The sequence below is a fragment of the Lissotriton helveticus genome, chromosome 2_1 (genome assembly GCF_964261635.1).
Source record: "Lissotriton helveticus chromosome 2_1, aLisHel1.1, whole genome shotgun sequence".
NCBI classification, from domain to species: Eukaryota; Metazoa; Chordata; class Amphibia; order Caudata; family Salamandridae; genus Lissotriton; species Lissotriton helveticus.
In genome coordinates, this window is record NC_136059.1 from 1373338583 (window position 1) to 1373355622 (window position 17040).

The 17040-nt window shown below is 45.3% G+C and overlaps 1 protein-coding gene across 1 annotated transcript in view; it reads right to left on the reverse strand.

Moving 5' to 3' along the window:
* Positions 1-526: 526 nt before the first annotated feature.
* Positions 527-17040, reverse strand: part of ALDH1B1 (aldehyde dehydrogenase 1 family member B1) — an 87469-nt gene continuing 70955 nt past the window's right edge. Inside the window, exon 2 of the mRNA XM_078676315.1 lies at positions 527-2482. Coding sequence (XP_078532441.1) covers positions 928-2478 — 1551 coding nt within the window. The 5' untranslated portion in view covers positions 2479-2482 and the 3' untranslated portion in view covers positions 527-927. The remainder of the gene's footprint in view (positions 2483-17040) is intronic.

Consider the following 17040-nt stretch of genomic DNA (forward strand, 5'->3'; position numbering starts at 1 on the left):
GAACAACCTAATGCCAGTTGGTTGAAAGAAGCTCCAGTATAGAGGTCCACAAACACCTCAGCAGCTAAAGTTTAACAAAACCGTGAAAGATAAAGTCTTTCCCAACAGAAGTAAGATGATAAATTCTCTATCTGCAGAAGGGACAGTAACAATGTATGACGGGTCAGTGTTAATAAACAATTTTAAAGAGTTACAAGGGTACATGCAGGAGTTCCCTCTCTTTTCTGTGTGTGTCAATTTATCTTCCATCTTCTCCAATAGGTACTTCAGATGTACATCTTGCAAGGATGATTTCCTTATTGCTAAGAGTTCTTCCTTTTCATCTTGTACACACCGACTCTTGAAGAACATAATGTAATCGTAGCTAAGTAATGTGTAACCTTCCCTTAGTATTGACCTCGGAGAGCTCCTCAAAAATAGAAATAGCATGTTATTCAACGGTTTCTAGACACTATCCCCAAAATAGATGGGCACCATAGGCTCAAGGGCTTCAAAAGGCACGGATTTATATTACACATACACCAGCAACACTCCAGAACGTTTATTCAACAATAAAAGATAATCTGATAACAAGTGTAAACAAACAGAACAAAATAGGAACAATTGTTATTTAGAGTGAAACTGAAGGCAAATGGTTTAAACAAAAGTAAACTGAGGTACACTTCAACTTTCTTTACTCCCTTCAAAACGTTCACTGGGACCCACGATGACATGCTTCCGTCTACAGTAAAGTCAATAAATGGAGAGTAGCATTTATCTGCAAGGTCTTATAAAGCTTTGTGCACTGGTAGGTAATATTGGTGTAAAAGTAGGAAATGGAACATGGTCAACATTTGAGGATGTGAAATATGAATACTGTTGTACTATAATGGTAAAATAAACTAGGGATATTTATACCCACAACCACATTGTAGCGACAGTGGGAGTTTAGGAATTTTTCTGGGGTATCTTGATGGTCACAGTCTTCACTTCTGTGTAGCCTTTAAGCCCATCCTCTCCGAGCTCTCTCCCATTGCCAGATTCCTTGAATCCACCGAAGGGGGTTTGGGCTGTGACAAGGTTATATGTGTTCACCCAGATGGTGCCAGCCTGCAAAGCTTGTATGAGAGTTAGAGCTCGGTCGATATCCTTTGTGAAGATACCAGCTGCCAAACCGTATCGGGTATTGTTGGCTCTTTCAATAACTTCCTCAATCTTCTTAAATTTGAATATTGGTTGCACTGGGCCAAACACCTCCTCCTTTGCAATCTTCATGTCGTCTTTCACATCGCCAAACACTGTTGGCTTAATGAAGAAACCTCTTTCTCCAAAGCGCTCACCGCCATACATGAGTTTAGCACCTTCTTTTTGTCCACTTTTAATGTATCCAAGAATTTTGTCAAACTGCTCTTTGTCAACTTGAGGCCCTTGTTTAGTGTCCAATTCAAAGGGATTGCCCACTTTTCTCTCTTTAGCCTTCTCCACGGACCGCTCTAGGAATTCATTGTAAATGGACTCTTCTACAAAGGTTCGGGACCCAGCACAACAACACTGTCCCATGTTAAAGAACAATGCTTCGTGACACTGCTCAACCGCATGCTCCATGTCTGCATCCGCTAGGACAATACTTGGACTCTTGCCACCAAGTTCTAAAGTAACCCTCTTCAGATTGGTCTCACCGGCTGCCTGTTGTATTAAATGACCGACTTCGGTGGAACCAGTGAACGCAATCTTGTTGATATCCATGTGCCGTGCTATAGCAGCACCAGCTGTGGGTCCATATCCTGAGAGGATGTTTACAACCCCAGGTGGAAACCCAGCTTCCTTGATTAGGGAGGCAAAGTACAAACCTGTGAGAGGGGTTTGCTCTGCAACCTTCATCACTATAGTGTTACCAGTAGCCAGAGCAGGGGCGAGCTTCCATCCCTGCATTACCAAAGGAAAATTCCATGGAATAATTTGTCCACAGACGCCTACTGGCTCATGTCGAGTGAAACAGAAGTGGTCACCATCCATGGGGATTGTCTTCCCATGCCATTTGTCTGCATAACCTCCAAAATATCTGAATACCTTAATGACTTCATCAAGATCCAAGGCATAGGATTCCATGAAGGGTTTCCCATTGTCTAGGGTCTCCAAAGAGGCCATGTAGACCCTATCTCTTTCCACAAGATCAGCCAGGCGATTTAGAAGACGGCCACGTTCAGAGGCATCCATGCGCCGCCATGGCGATCCCAGCCTAAAAGCTTCCCTTGCTGCATTCACTGCTAGGTCGACATCAGCTTTGTCTCCTTCAGCAACATGGGCAATTATCTCTCCAGTTGCCGGGTTGATGGTTGGAAAGGTTTTCCCACTGACTGCATCCCTCCACTCATTATTTATGAAGAGTTTGTTGTAATGGACATCGGGCTTAGTCTGTGGATTCGGAATGGCTGCTGTAGAAAACTGTGCTATTGTAGGGCGTAGGCAGGACGCTCGCGGAAGCAGAAGACGAAGCATGTTCCTTAAAAGGAAGAAAAAAAAGACTGCTTCAGAAACAAGCATCTTATTCATTCAGGTCTCCTTCAAAATGGGCACATTTTTGCATTACTTGGAATCAATTTCCCACCCACAAAGTCTTAATTAGATTAGGCTCACGAAAATCACATTGACTCAAATTTGGTATTGATAGGATATGGTGGTACCCTGATACAGTCTCTGCTACTCTTGGTGCTATAGATCATAAAAATAGCAGGAGGAACAGAAAATAAGTGCTGGCAGGCAGTAGCGGCCCATGGAGGGAGTGCTGGGGGGGGAGGAGCAGGGTGGGGGGTAGTAAAATAAGGAATACGGCCAAACGGAGGTAAGTAAATAAATAAATAAAAATTATTTCGTTGCCCGTGCTGCATCACATTTGGCAATGCAGTGCGCCTAATGAAATTAGTTTTATTTATTTGTTTACTTACTTCCGTTTGGCCGTATTCCGTAGTTTCCTTCCACCCACCCAGCTCCTCCCCCAACCCACAGCACTCCCTCCACGGGCCACTTCTGCTGGCACGGCCTTTAGGTCTCCCTTTGGCACCCAATAGCCAGTGGTTGTTAGCCATGCTGCATAGCATCCCCAGTGCTAAAAAAAGAAGAAAAAACCCCACAAGCCTTTTAAATGCATCATTTTGTAAATGCGTGCACCATGCATGCATGAACCTACAAAATTATGCAGCTGTTTTTCAACTGTAAAAGCATTATTATTTAAAAACAGGTGTGAAGAAAGCAAGGGGGGTTGCAGAAAGAACATGGGGGGGGTTGCAGAAACAACATGGGGTGGAAAAAGCACGGGGGCCTGGGTAGGAGAAGGAGAAGCAGCGGATAAGATCAACATGTTGCAGGCAGGGGAGACACAGGCAGGAGAAAACGAAAGGGGTGGTACAGGAGGGTGACCACAACATGGAGCGGGGTGGAGTGAAGCATAGAAGAGTATAGTGAGAGAGAAGTACACAAGGGAGGCAACTATAAAACACATGCGCTCATGAGAGCACTTGACTGAAAAGAAAAAAGTAGTCCTTGAAAAGCAACCAGTGTAAGAATAGAAGACACCAATCAAGACAGACCGTAAGGAGGTAATGCTCCATGGGAGCGACAGACACAAGACTGACAGGCTGAAACACTAATCAGCAGGCAAATTGGGTGACATGAAAGCCAGCCAAGGGTAAGGAATGGTTCAGCTCCAAGCCCCTATATGTTCTTGATAAGCCTACAATATGACTCGCAAAAGTCAGTGCATGTGCCATCAAGTGGGCTCTACCTAAAAAGGTTTTCATAGTGTACTTAATTTCTGTTAACACTTTTGCTCTTACCTTAGCCCCTCGTCTGCCTTCATAAGGGTGTTGTAGGACATAAGGTAGGGTTGGGGTGGGGCGGGTGTCAATTGAAGTCAAAGTTTAATGTCACTTCCAGTACCATTGCAAAAAGAACAGTTGTTGGACAGAAAGCAGAACAATGTCATACATTCACCCCAGTACAGAGATCTGGGCTTAAATCCATTGTGTTTTTGCTCACCATGCCATTCCAGTTTGGACCCAGCCATATGCGAATCAGTCTTGACCCTGCACCCCATGGGAACAGTCCAGCCCAAACTACCAAGCCAGGTCCTTCCTGGACTGAAAACAAGCATCCTAGGACCGGTTTCGGGCTTTCAGGCCTCATCAGCCAGGATAGCTAGATTCTAGTGGAATAGAGAGCACGGGAACCAATGATTTGCATATGGCTGGGTCTAAACTGGGGTGGCATGGTGAGCAAAAGAATGTTGAATTTAACCCAGATCTCTTGATGGGGGGGGTGACTGTATGATTTATTCAGCATCATGTCCATCATTTGTTTGCGTAGCACTTTCCCCCCCTAGTGGGATGGGTATGCCCAGACGTTGGTCCCTTGCTCACTGTGCCACTGGATTCAAGCTAGCCTGGCTGATGAAGGGTAGTACCCAGAAACCGGTCCAGGATGCTCGTTTCCAGTCTAGGGAGGACGGTGCTTGGCAGTTCAGTATGGACTGTTCCCACGAGGCACAGGGTCAAGACTGATTTGCACATGGCTGGATCTAAACTGGGGTGCATGGTGAGCAAACGAACGATGGATTTAACCCATCTTGCGTGACTGGGGTGAATGTATGATTCATGCAGCATGCCGTCCATCATTTGTTTGCGTAGAACTTCCAGTACCATTGGCATGCCAGTAAAGCATCCCTAAGAAAGCTCATAGGGCACTGGAGACCTTAATTAGTTTGGTTCACGATGGAACTGTAACTTTCCTGCAGAAGACCTGTTCATGCCAAACGAAGGCAAATCAAACATTCACTTAACGGCCTACAGTGCTTGTTAGAAATTGAACAGTTACTTTTTTTTTTAGCAGAGGAGGTGCTGTTGAATCAAGGAAAAGATTAACAGGAAACCTCATGCTCAAATGGCAAAAAAGGAAAAAGGAGCCAAAATAAAAAACGATTATCGTGGAACGCATAAATATTCTTGCATTAGAAAATGATCCTCCAGGGTTGAACGCCCACACATAGTGTGCCGCCTGATCTTACCTCTAGAGCAGGGGTCTTCAAACTGTGGGGCGCGACCCCCAGGGGGGCCGTGGAGCAATGCAAAGGGGGTCGCGCCTTCACAGTGTCACTTCTGCCCTGGCCTCCAGGGCTTCAGCCCCCCTCCTCCCCCATCCTGTGTCTCAGCCCGGGCTGCTGCAGTGCAGCTCGCGCTCCTGGGGCCTCGGCTGGGCAGTGTCTGGAGTCTTATCTCCGGCCCGAGTTTTTCACAGGTCTTTAAAGACCATTAGCATATTTACATGCCTTTGTTGACTGATTACCAAAGCTTAGTTTTTTATGGTTCCAGTACCCCCTGGGCCCCCAAACTGCCTATTCCTTACATTTGTATGTTTACACTTACTGCTGTATTGTGAGAATGCATTTAATGAAAAGAAATATAAAGTTGGGTTGCCAAAAGAAACATGCCTGCTGTGTGTTGTTTAAAGATCCTGCAGAGACCTGCTCTTGACACTAAATTGAGTTATAAATAAAAAAGTATGTATTAATTAGTTATGTGACTTTTCTGTCTTTATTCTCTTTAATTATTAGTCATGGATCATTGAGGCATCCCTAGAACACAATTAAAAGTGCTTTCTATTTATATTTGCTGTTCTAAGTATTCACAGATAAGTGCAAAAAAATACAACTGTAGGTGACTGCTTATTTCTGGGCCATCAAAATAATGAGCTGGTAACCCTAATCATTAGACTGGAAGTTTGTTGCAGGATCAGCACATTATTTATTTCCTCCACCCTCGAACCCCGATTAATGCCATTATAGCAATAGTTTAACTTGTATCTGAAACCCCACGCTTCAAGTTAGTGGGAATGCACCCTGCTTTCAGACTACTCACTTCTCATTCTCGCCTCCACTTTCACGTTCACCCTGCACTCCCAGCGATCACAATGCACTCCCAGCGATCACCATGCACTCCCAGCGATCACCAGGCACTCGCACCGATCACCAGGCACTCGCACCGTTCACCAGGCACTCGCACCGTTCACCAGGCACTCGCACCGTTCACCAGGCACTCGCACCGTTCACCAGGCACTCGCACCGTTCACCAGGCACTCGCACCGTTCACCAGGCACTCGCACCGTTCACCAGGCACTCGCACCGTTCACCAGGCACTCGCACCGTTCACCAGGCACTCGCACCGTTCACCAGGCACTCGCACCGTTCACCAGGCACTCGCACCGTTCACCAGGCACTCGCACCGTTCACCAGGCACTCGCACCGTTCACCAGGCACTCGCACCGATCACCAGGCACTCGCACCGATCACCAGGCACTCGCACCGATCACCATGCACTCCCACCGATCACCATGCACTCACACCGATCACCATGCACTCACACCGATCACCATGCACTCACACCGATCACCATGCACTCACACCATGCGCTCACCCTGCACTCACAGTGATCACAATGCACTCAAACTGATCATCATGCACTCACACTGATCATCATGCACTCACACTGATCATCATGCACTCACACTGATCACGCACTCACACTGATCATCATGCACTCACACTGATCATCATGCACTCACACTGATCACGCACTCACACTGATCATCATGCACTCACACTGATCATCATGCACTCACAGTGATCATGCACTCACACCGATCATGCACTCACACCGATCACCATGCACTCACACCGATCACCATGCACTCACACCATTCACCCGCTCACCATGCACTCACACCGATCACCATGCACTCACACCATTCACCCGCTCACCCTGCACTCAGTGATCACATGCACTCACACTGATCATCATGCACTCACACTGATCATGCACTCACACTGATCATCATGCACTCACACTGATCATCATGCACTCACACTGATCATCATGCACTCACACTGATCATCATGCACTCACACTGATCATCATGCACTCACACTGATCACCATGCACTCACACTGATCACCATGCACTCACACTGATCACCATGCACTCACACTGATCACCATGCACTCACACTGATCACCATGCACTCACACTGATCACCATGCACTCACACTGATCACCATGCACTCACGCTGATCACCATGCACTCACGCTGATCACCATGCACTCACGCTGATCACCATGCACTCACGCTGATCACCATGCACTCACGCTGATCACCATGCACTCACAACATTCACCCGCTCACCCTGCTCTCACAGTGATCACTCTGCACTAAAAATTAGCTTGCATTGTTCACTCTGTACCTCACCCTGCAGTCACACGAGCACACTTCTCACCCTGCACTCATGTGACACTCCATTCACCTGTTCCCCCCCTTACTGCTCAATCTGTAGCTCACTCAAACAAGGCCATCACTAACCATGCACTAATTCGTCCCACTCTGCACTTACAGCCGAACCCAAATTCATATGGTCACCTCACTCACCGTGCAGTCACTCCTTTTACCCTACTCTCACACTGTTGCATTGCTCACCGTGCAGTCACATGGGCACTCTTGTCACCCACACAGTGCAGAAGGTTAAAGTGCCTGGTACAAAGAAGATGTACCATGCACATCACAGAACTGAGTGCGAGTAAACTATGAGTAGCGCTATAAAAAAAATGAAATGTTTGTCAGACAGGTGCTATAGAGAGATGAGGTGTATTGTTGGTGAGTGGTAGTGAGCGAATTCATGGAGAAGGTGGAGAGACTGTTGCACCATGTGCGACCAGTGCTTGGACAAGCCCTGGCTTGGAGTGTTAAACCCCCCCCCCCGAAGTTCGGGTCTAGTGGATCCCCTGCTTCTGCCTATTATTTACATTTGTAGTGAGCTACTGTTACCAAAAGGTGTCCTGGGGCTAATAACCATCTGCGTGCAATGTGAGAGAGGGATCCGGGATTGGGAGAGGAGAGAAGAGAGGGATGGAAGGAAGGGGGTGAGAGGAAAGGGGCATGGGTAAACTGCTTAACTCTGCACAAGACCGCCACGGTTTGAATGCACCCTTGTTTGTCCCGGCCATGGCCAGGTGAGCTTCTAATGTGGCAGCGCGTATCCCTGTGAATTGGGAGGCCCTTCACAGAGGTTGACTAGACATCTTTCTGATGTTAATTGCTGTATTTTGGTTATAAACTGGTACTGATGGGGTGAAATCTTTCCTCAGTATTAATGTGTTTAAAAAAATTCTAAATAATAAAGCAATGCTACCCCAAAATACGCAGCATCACAGAACATTATTTACATTTTCTACTCCCACAGTTTAGTCAAGCCTGTCGCATAATTTGGTCCTCACCTTCCTCATAACCTAGAGATTTAGAAATTTGTCAGGAGGGGTTCCTTACGTTTGAAAATGTTGACAAGGGGGTCTTGGCATCCAAAAGTTTGAAGAGCTCTGCTCTAGAGTAAGGCTGGCCCGAAGGCATGCTTCAGCAGATTCTTTCATAAGCGATTTCATGGTCTGCATGACCCCAGATGTGGTACATGAAAAATGATACAATTGCCATTCCATTTCACCTCTTTTCTAGCACCCTCACTCCACAATATCCTCTTCCTGCAAGCAAACTCAAAGATCATGAACCAGCTTATAACGCACTTTCGACCTGGAATGAGGCACACACATAGTGTCAAAAAGACAGTGTAAAGTGATCAGCCTAAGCAGCCAGGACTGCAACTGTTAAAGACAATATTGAGAAAGAAGTGTTTGCTCACAAGTATTGGCAAAGTAAACTCGAGACATTGACCTACTAGCCTGCCAAGTTAATAATCTTCAAACAGTCCGATGCAACCGAGGCTGATGAATCCTCCTCCTCAGCTGTCATGGTAACGCTCCAGCTCTGCAGTGCTTTGCATCAGAGTCAAACTAGTTTGTCACAACACTGTCACGAGGGCTCTGAGTGGGTGAAGCAGTAAGAGTGCCAAAGGCAAAGCAACCCTACTTCATGGGGATAGATTTACCAACATGTCAGAGGTAGCAGAAGGGACATCACACATCTGTGCCGACTAATACATCACGGGAAGAGATATGTAAACTTTGATCCTGCTGCCAAAGCAAGAGACTCGAGATCCATGAAAAAACCTTCATGGGTGTTTCTTTAGCAGGTGCCTTATTGTGTGTTTTTTTGTATATGCACAATTATTCAGTGATGACCACTCCCTTCCTTTACAGGAGACCCTGATCTTGTGCCTCAAGTTACACTCCGTTTCCATCACATTCTCATAAATAAAATGAGAATTTCTACAGTAATTCTAGTCTTTCTGGTCAAAATCTTGAAAGCAGCACCGCCACCCAAACAAAACTGAAAGCTCAACAAGCATTGGCAAAGCTAGTTGGTCATGCCATTTGGCATTGCAAATATTTACCAGCATGGGAAACAGCCTTTACAAAGAGGTCATTACCATGTAATGCCTTTACCACACATCCCTTACCTATACAATTCCTTTACTAGGCATTTTTTTTGCCACCCAAGCCTTTACAACGTAGTGGTAATTAGGTACAAGGTAAGAGCACATCTATAGTCTGGGTAGACTATAGTCAGAATCGTGTTTCCATAGGAAGTGCCTTTTTGTGTTGCTAACAAAGGTGGTGTTTAACAAATCTTCCTGAAACTTTCCCAAAGAAGTGCAACTTTGACTAGTTTGTGCATGATGTAAATTTTCGGGTTGATCCATCAAGTGAGGGATGAGAAAAAAGGGGGGGGGGGTTCTCAAAACAAGTTTAACCTATTAATTTTTCCAAAGGAGCTTTAGATACAGCTACAGGCGAATCCGCTGAAAGGAACTACACCAAATTCAGCAGAAAGCTAGATCCTAGTCCAGAAAGAGTGCTTTTAGTGTAAATGAGTTCAGTAGTTTGAGAAATTAAGTTAAGGTAAAAGAAATATATGTATCACATCGTGGAGGATATGGGTGTTGTCCTCCAGAGTGATGCCTAGCCGTAGGTCTTGACGGTCTTTGTCTGCCAGAGTTAAGGGCAACCCCTTCTAGTAGCCACGATGCCTCTGGCACCAGACAGTGCCAAAGCAGATAGTGCCTTCTGGAGAAATAAAAATCCAGAGGGCAAAAAACCTCCAAGGATGGCAGAGAAATCCAGGAGTGGATCAAAGGATCCAGGGTCAGGCAAAGAATACTGGGGACAGACCAGCGACATGGAGTGGGCTGAAAAGCATGCATGAACACCAGGGAAAAGAATACCAAACAGGAACCAGGATTCACTGGAACTAGTTGGGAGTGAAGCAGCTAATGACAAGACTGTTGAATCATTGCAACGCAAGGGGAAATAATTCAGAGTTCCTTTTATACCCAAAAACTAGGAAATTACATTAGAATGGGTGGCACCATAATGTATTAAGGAAAATTAATGCTCTATGGACAGCAGCCATCTTGGATTGGGAGGCTATATCCCATGAACCCTCACTAGAGGACTCTGGGAAGAAGAGTAATTTTGGTAATGGAGGTGCCAGAGAACACCCTAGCCCTTACTTCCTCAGGGAAAAGAGCAGAGATGCAAGGGATCATACTGGCAGCCTGGCTGCCACAAGGTTAGTGTCTGTGAGGAGTGTTGCAGCCCGCCAGAACTCCCTGTACCTTTGTCTTCCGCATGCAGCATGCCCTGCCCGCCTGAACATGCTGTGGTACTCGGTGCTGAGCAAGGTAGCGGCACATTACCGCTGGGCCAACAGATCTCATATCTCATGCTGAGATTGGATTGGCTGCCATCACCTCAACCAGTTGTGGTGGCAGTCAGACATAGTAAGGATAGCCTATCCCTTCTAGGCCTGGTTTTTCCCTGCCCGATCTACTGTGGATAGGGAAACATAGGTTTGCTCGCACCAAGTGGGGGTAAACATACCAGTCCGCTCCCACCTGACAGGAGCTTAAAACATGTTCCCGTCAGTTGGGAGCAGACTTGTTTTGTTTCCCTGTCCTCACTTCTGAGTGCAGGGGAACAGACACATATTGCTCCCACCCAGAGGCAGCATGCAGAAAAGAGCTGCTCCCTCAGGGTGGGAGTATTGCTGGCTCCCACATTATGGGGGGTGAGTTGGCTAGGGCTGTGTTGGCCCTGGGGCTCCCCTTTGGCCTTCAATGTGTTGCTTGGTGGGTGACCCGATTGGACACCTTTTATAAAGGGAGGCCCCGGGGGACAGGGTCCCTGGGGCCTGAGAAGATTCAGGGAGGGGATCCACCTCCCCCTTTTTGTTGAGTTTGGCCCTGGGTCTCCCCTCCACTTTATTTGAATATGCCCCCAGGATATGGAGTACCTGAGAAGGCGCCCTCTACTTCTTAACAAAGTATGGCCCAGGACATGAGGTCCCCAGAGCCTATGAAGGCTCAGAGCGGAAGGCTGCGGGCCCACTCCATTTTCATAAAATACGACCTTGGGGTATGGGGTTCCCATGGCCCAAGAAGGTTCAGGAAGTGGGGGTCCAAGCAGCCCCCCTCCCCTTTAAAATAAGCTATGGTTGTGGTGGATGGACTACCTGGGGCCTTTGAAGTCTTAGGGGAGGGGCCACCTCCCCCTTTTTGTTGGATTTGGCCCTAGGGAAAGGGTCCACAGATCCTAAAAGGCTCAGGGAGGTGGGTACTGCAGCTCCCTCCCCTTAATTTGAATCCAGACCCACAGAATGGGGTTCACAGGGCATGAGAAGGCTATTTGAGCAGCTCCATACCCCCTCCCCATGATAACTATGTTTTGACCCCAAGGAAAGGGGTCCTGAGGGCCCAAATGGTAAACCCTACACCGTGCATGCCAATGGCTGTGTACAGTAAAGGGTTGGCAGTCTGCAAGGGGGTTAGCCACAAGGCAGGCCCTGCATCCAACCTATCGGCATGCACAGCCAAAGGCTGTGCTCAGTGTGGGGTTGGCTGCCGCCAAGTGGGTTGGTCACAGGCAGGCCCTGTGGCCATCCCTCTACTGCGCAAGGGCGAAGGCTGTGCCCAGTGTGGGGTTGGCTGCCTGTGTGAGAGGGGAGGGGTTGGCCACAGTCCTAGCCCCAGGCTAGGCACTGCAGTCAACCTCACAGCATGGAGTGGACTGCCTGTGATGGGTTGGAAGCAGGGCCTGGCCTAGTGCCCTTGAAATGCACTACTAATTACCCCACATATTACATCACACATGACATTTTTTATGACATTGATAATTTCATTGCAAGTGTTTCAGTGATATTACGGAGGAGAAAACTGTGCATGGTGGGGTGCGAGTTATAGTTACATTAGGGTACGAGTGATAGTTACTTGAGATAGCTATAGCTGGTGACTTTCTGTAATTTGGAGTTTAAAAAGTTATGTTGCAACCAAACCTTTTATCTAACTAAAATGTTACTGTAGCAATTGTTTTTTTATTATGTATATTAGATGAACTACCTCCTGGCGACCCCCAGTAGGCATAGTTAGGACCTTGTTTATATTCAAAAAGCGTTTTTTCTTTTACCAATATCTTTGGTGCCGTTTGACAAATCTTCGCAAAATTAAAAAAATTAATGGCCCACTCACTTTAGCTGGGGTGTTGAAAATTTCAGGGTGATTTGGCAAGCGGGGCTGTGAAAAAGGGGGAGTCCTAAAACATGTTTTCTCCATGTAATTTTCCATAGGAATCTTTAGACATGCTATAGCTCTTGGGCCAAAAAGCACTCTTTGTTAAATGGTGTAAATCTGTTCCATAGTTCCTGAGAAATGTAAGCATTTCTCAAATATACAAATATGGCCACGGAGGATCCGCAAACCCTCCAATCTCGTGCCCGAAATCAGATTGGCTGCCAACACTTCAAACCAGGAAGTGTTGGCAGCCATCTTGTGACTGTTGAACAGAGTCACAAGAAAAAAGGTAAAACATTTAGAAAAGGGGCCAGGGTAGAAACCCCCTAGCCCCTAGGCCTGCTCAGGGGGTCCCTCAGGGACCCCCAGGGCTAAAATAAGCATAAAAAAAAAAAAAAAAATATTCTGCGGAATTTGCGTTCGATCCATGAATCCGGGCAAAGAAACACCCCAAAAAACATAAAGGAGTAAGCGTTTCATTTAATTAGGCCCCCGGGTGGGCCAGGTCCTGGGGGTAATAATCAAAATACATGCGGGGTCACTGTTGGTGGGGTGATATGGTCCCCTTGCCTCTTGACGGCCTCAGGAGTAAAGTAGGCTCCATACCCCAAGCAGCAATGTGCCAGGAGGCACATTAGCAGAGTGGCGGAAAAGGGGGCGTGGCCTCTGACCACCTCTCAGCAATCCTTCTCTGTGGGGTTTACAGGAGGTAACAGGTAGGCTAGTTGACCCCCAGGAGCAAATGTGACTTCATCCCCTAACCAAGAGCACAGCAGGAGGCGCATTTGCAGAGTGGTGGACAAAGGGGATGTGGCCTGCTATCAGAACTCAGCAATCCTGCTGTGTGGGACTTTCTTCCGGATCACTGTATCCTTAGGATTGGAGTGATGCTAGTATGGGTCCACCTCTCAATAGCTTCAAGTCTGAATGCTATGTCAGCACAGACTATTGAAGTGATTGAGCGGGGGAAAGAAAGGTAGGGATCAGCAGGGAGGGAGACCTATAAAAGAAAGAACACTATTCAGAACCACCTCTTTCCTTACTCCCTCTCTCTCTATAAACCTTAATCACGTATGTATGAAACGGCAATACCTGTAAAAAAAAAAAAAAAAAAAAAAAGACAATGACCAGTCATGCATTTAGCAATCCAGAATGTTCTGCGGTGTTGGCCATAAATATTGCGTTATGCACAGTTATGAGAAGAGGAGAAAGACCAATTGTTTACAGGATTTGTTACCACCAAAGGCAATATTAGATACTGTTCACAAATCCCTACATACCCCTTTGCCCGGGCAGCCATGAATCACAGGGGAGGTGAGATATATTATTCCAGGAATCTGTCACAATCCCCCTGCTATGTGCATGAACAGATAAACAAAGACAAATAAATAAGCATGCTATTTCACTCATAGCATCTCCATTATGTACTCAAAATATTTTATACAATGGTGAGCATTCCTTCCTCATGCGGAACGCACATGGAATAGGAGGACCACATCCTCCGTTCAATTAGAGCATTGACAGGATGGTAGAAGGTTTTGCAACAGTTATCAGGGTTTAGAGGAATATGAAGCACTCCCTGTATAATTTAGTTCCAGCCCATGACCTACAGTTCATAACACTCCAAGACCCAAGGAGTGTTCACACATGAAGAGAGCATCTTGAGAGATGTGAAACCGCAACCCTCGCAGCCTCTTCCCTGCATGTAATCCGAATGTACAAACTCCACAGGCAGGGAAGACGGGAATATAATGAGGTGGAGCATAGCTTGCACTCACTTTCCCCTCCGCACGAGTTAAAGGAAAGAAAAGGTCACAAACTGAGGAAAAACAAGCGCAGTCCAAAGCAAAATAAGTGTAAACTGCTAACTCGCGGTTTACCTCAGTTTACGAGCCGCTGGCTCAAACAACCGCCTGTGTTCCAGGAATAATCGGCTGCGTCTGATGACCAAAACACATACAAACAGAGAGTCAGTCATTCATGCATCTATGTGCTAAGTAATACCCCCACCAAACCATACAAACACTTATACTGATACTTAGAAAAACATCTAATAACCCATATACCTACACATGTAGCTACTCACCAACCCATGCAGCCACTTATACACAAAGTGAAACATTAATACATATATTTAAATATTTAAACATTACTCGCTAATATTTATTTTTCAGAAAGGCACACATTCACTGGATGGTGTCATCAGTGATGTCATGAGTGATGTCACTGACCATGTCATGAGTGATGTAATATGTCGTCATCAGCAGTGCATTGCACACGCAAGTTATAGTGAGTCCAACTAACTATAACGTGGGAATTTCAATGGTTTTATGTGAGTAAAATTTCCAGCTAACTATAACTGGTGTGAAACCTATGGTTTTTTCAGTGAATATATATATATCACATCAGCTTCTTCTCCTACGAGTCCCGTAGATAAAGACACGGCACACCAACAGTTAGCTTTCTTCACGATTTTATTCACACACCATGTGCAAAGAAAAGTGCATCAAATGGACGGTCTACGCGTTTCGGCTTCCTGCCTTCAACTGGACCATAGAGTCCCTTGGTCTAGACCCTATTTAAATACAGTGCTGTGTAGAAGTACCCTCTACCCTTTCCATTGTCATCTAGACCTCCAACCCTGCATAGTCTGTTCTTTGGCTAGTACATACTCGTGGTCATATTTAATGAGTATTTACAATTCACGTGAAGTACGATTATAAACCCTTTACCACAAATGAAGTATTTACAATCTGATCAAATAGTTTTCTATATACAGTGAACTAATAATAATTTTTGTTCATTTCAGTAAAGTACTACCTTTGTACTGTATTGAAGGGGAGGGGAATTCCAAATTCATTGATAATATTCAGTTTCTTCATTTTTTAAACAAAAAAGCATACAAATAAAAGTAAAGAGTTGTTAGTGAAAGAGAAGAAAAGGAAGTTTTCCTAAATATATGTATAACATTTCGAATTATGGTCGGTATTAAAACCTGCTATATACAATTATATACATTTTAGTTCATTGTCAACTCTTCACTCATCTTATTTGTTACTTAAGAAGTATGAGAGCATAGTATCTGTGAAGTACTTTTTCAAACTTGTTCTCTGTTACCTCTTATTATGGATTTAGTTGTTAATTCTCACCTTCCCCAATCATTTCTTATAATCAGTTTAGATTTCTATGCTGGACTAATTTCATTGTGGTTACAGGTATTTACTTTGTCCAACATCTAAGGTTTCAATATATACATATATACAAAATTCCACATAGTTCTACAGTGACGGATTCCAATCTTATTCTTTCATCTATGTTATCTATATCAATTTTACAAATGTACATGTAATTCGGCATCCAAATTGTGGCCGAACGGTACCTCTGTTCCCATACTCAATATCATCCTGGATTCCAGGCGTCTTAGTTGTACCATTTGATCCCCGCCCCTCTCTGGGATTTTACTCATCTTGATCCTCGAGTACTTCAGGAGGGCGGGATTGCTCTGATGATGTTGAGCAAAATGTGTGGCCATCGGGTAGCACGGGTCCTTGTTCTTAATGGCCCTTAGATGCTGGAGTATTCTCAGTTTTAATTTATTCACAGTGCTCCCGATATAGAACTTTCCACAAGGACACTAGCCTGTAGACCACACATTTTGAATCACATGTAATGTGCTCTTGGATGGTTTCCATTTTGCCATTTTGTAATTTATAGTTCTTGATGTTAATTCCATGTTCACAGGCTTTACATTTGTGGCATTTCCAGAAGCCTGGTGTTGTTAGCCACGTCGGTTTCCTCTCTTCCCTTAGTTCCAAGTGGCTCTGTGTTAGTATGTCCCTTAAGGAAGAGGTCTTTCGGTACGTGATACTTGGGTTTTTTGTCAAGGTTTCTTTTAAAGTGTCATCTAAAAGTAGGACTTGCCAATGTTTCTGAAGGGCTTTCTTCATATTGGTACTTTGGTTGTTAAAGTCCATAATGAGTCTGGTTGTCTCATTCCCTTGACATCTCATGTTCCTGATTAGTTTTTGGCCTCTTGTTTTTCGGAGTTAGTAACTCATCCCTCTTTTTCAGATGCATCCTACTTCGTGCAGATGAAATTACTTCTTTTGGGTATCCCCTTTCTAGGAATCTGGCACTCATTTTCTCCATTTCTTCTACTAGATCTTCCTGTTCGGAACAATTCCTTTTCGCTCTCAACATTTGGCCATAAGGTATACTCCATTTTAGTCTAATGGGATGTCCGCTATTCGCATGTAAAATGCTATTACATGCGGTTGGCTTTCTGTGGATTTTCGAGCAAAGTCTGTTGTTTTTCACAAATATTTCCACATCCAGGAAGATCAGAGAGTGAGAGCTGATTGTTGACGTGAATCTTAAGTTGTATTTGTTATTGTCTAGAGATCCGATAAAGTTTTCCAATGAGTTTTTATTTCCGTCCCATATGACAAACAAGTCGTCTATGAAACGACACCAAAGCTTGATTTTTGGCCCCTCCGGATTCTCTT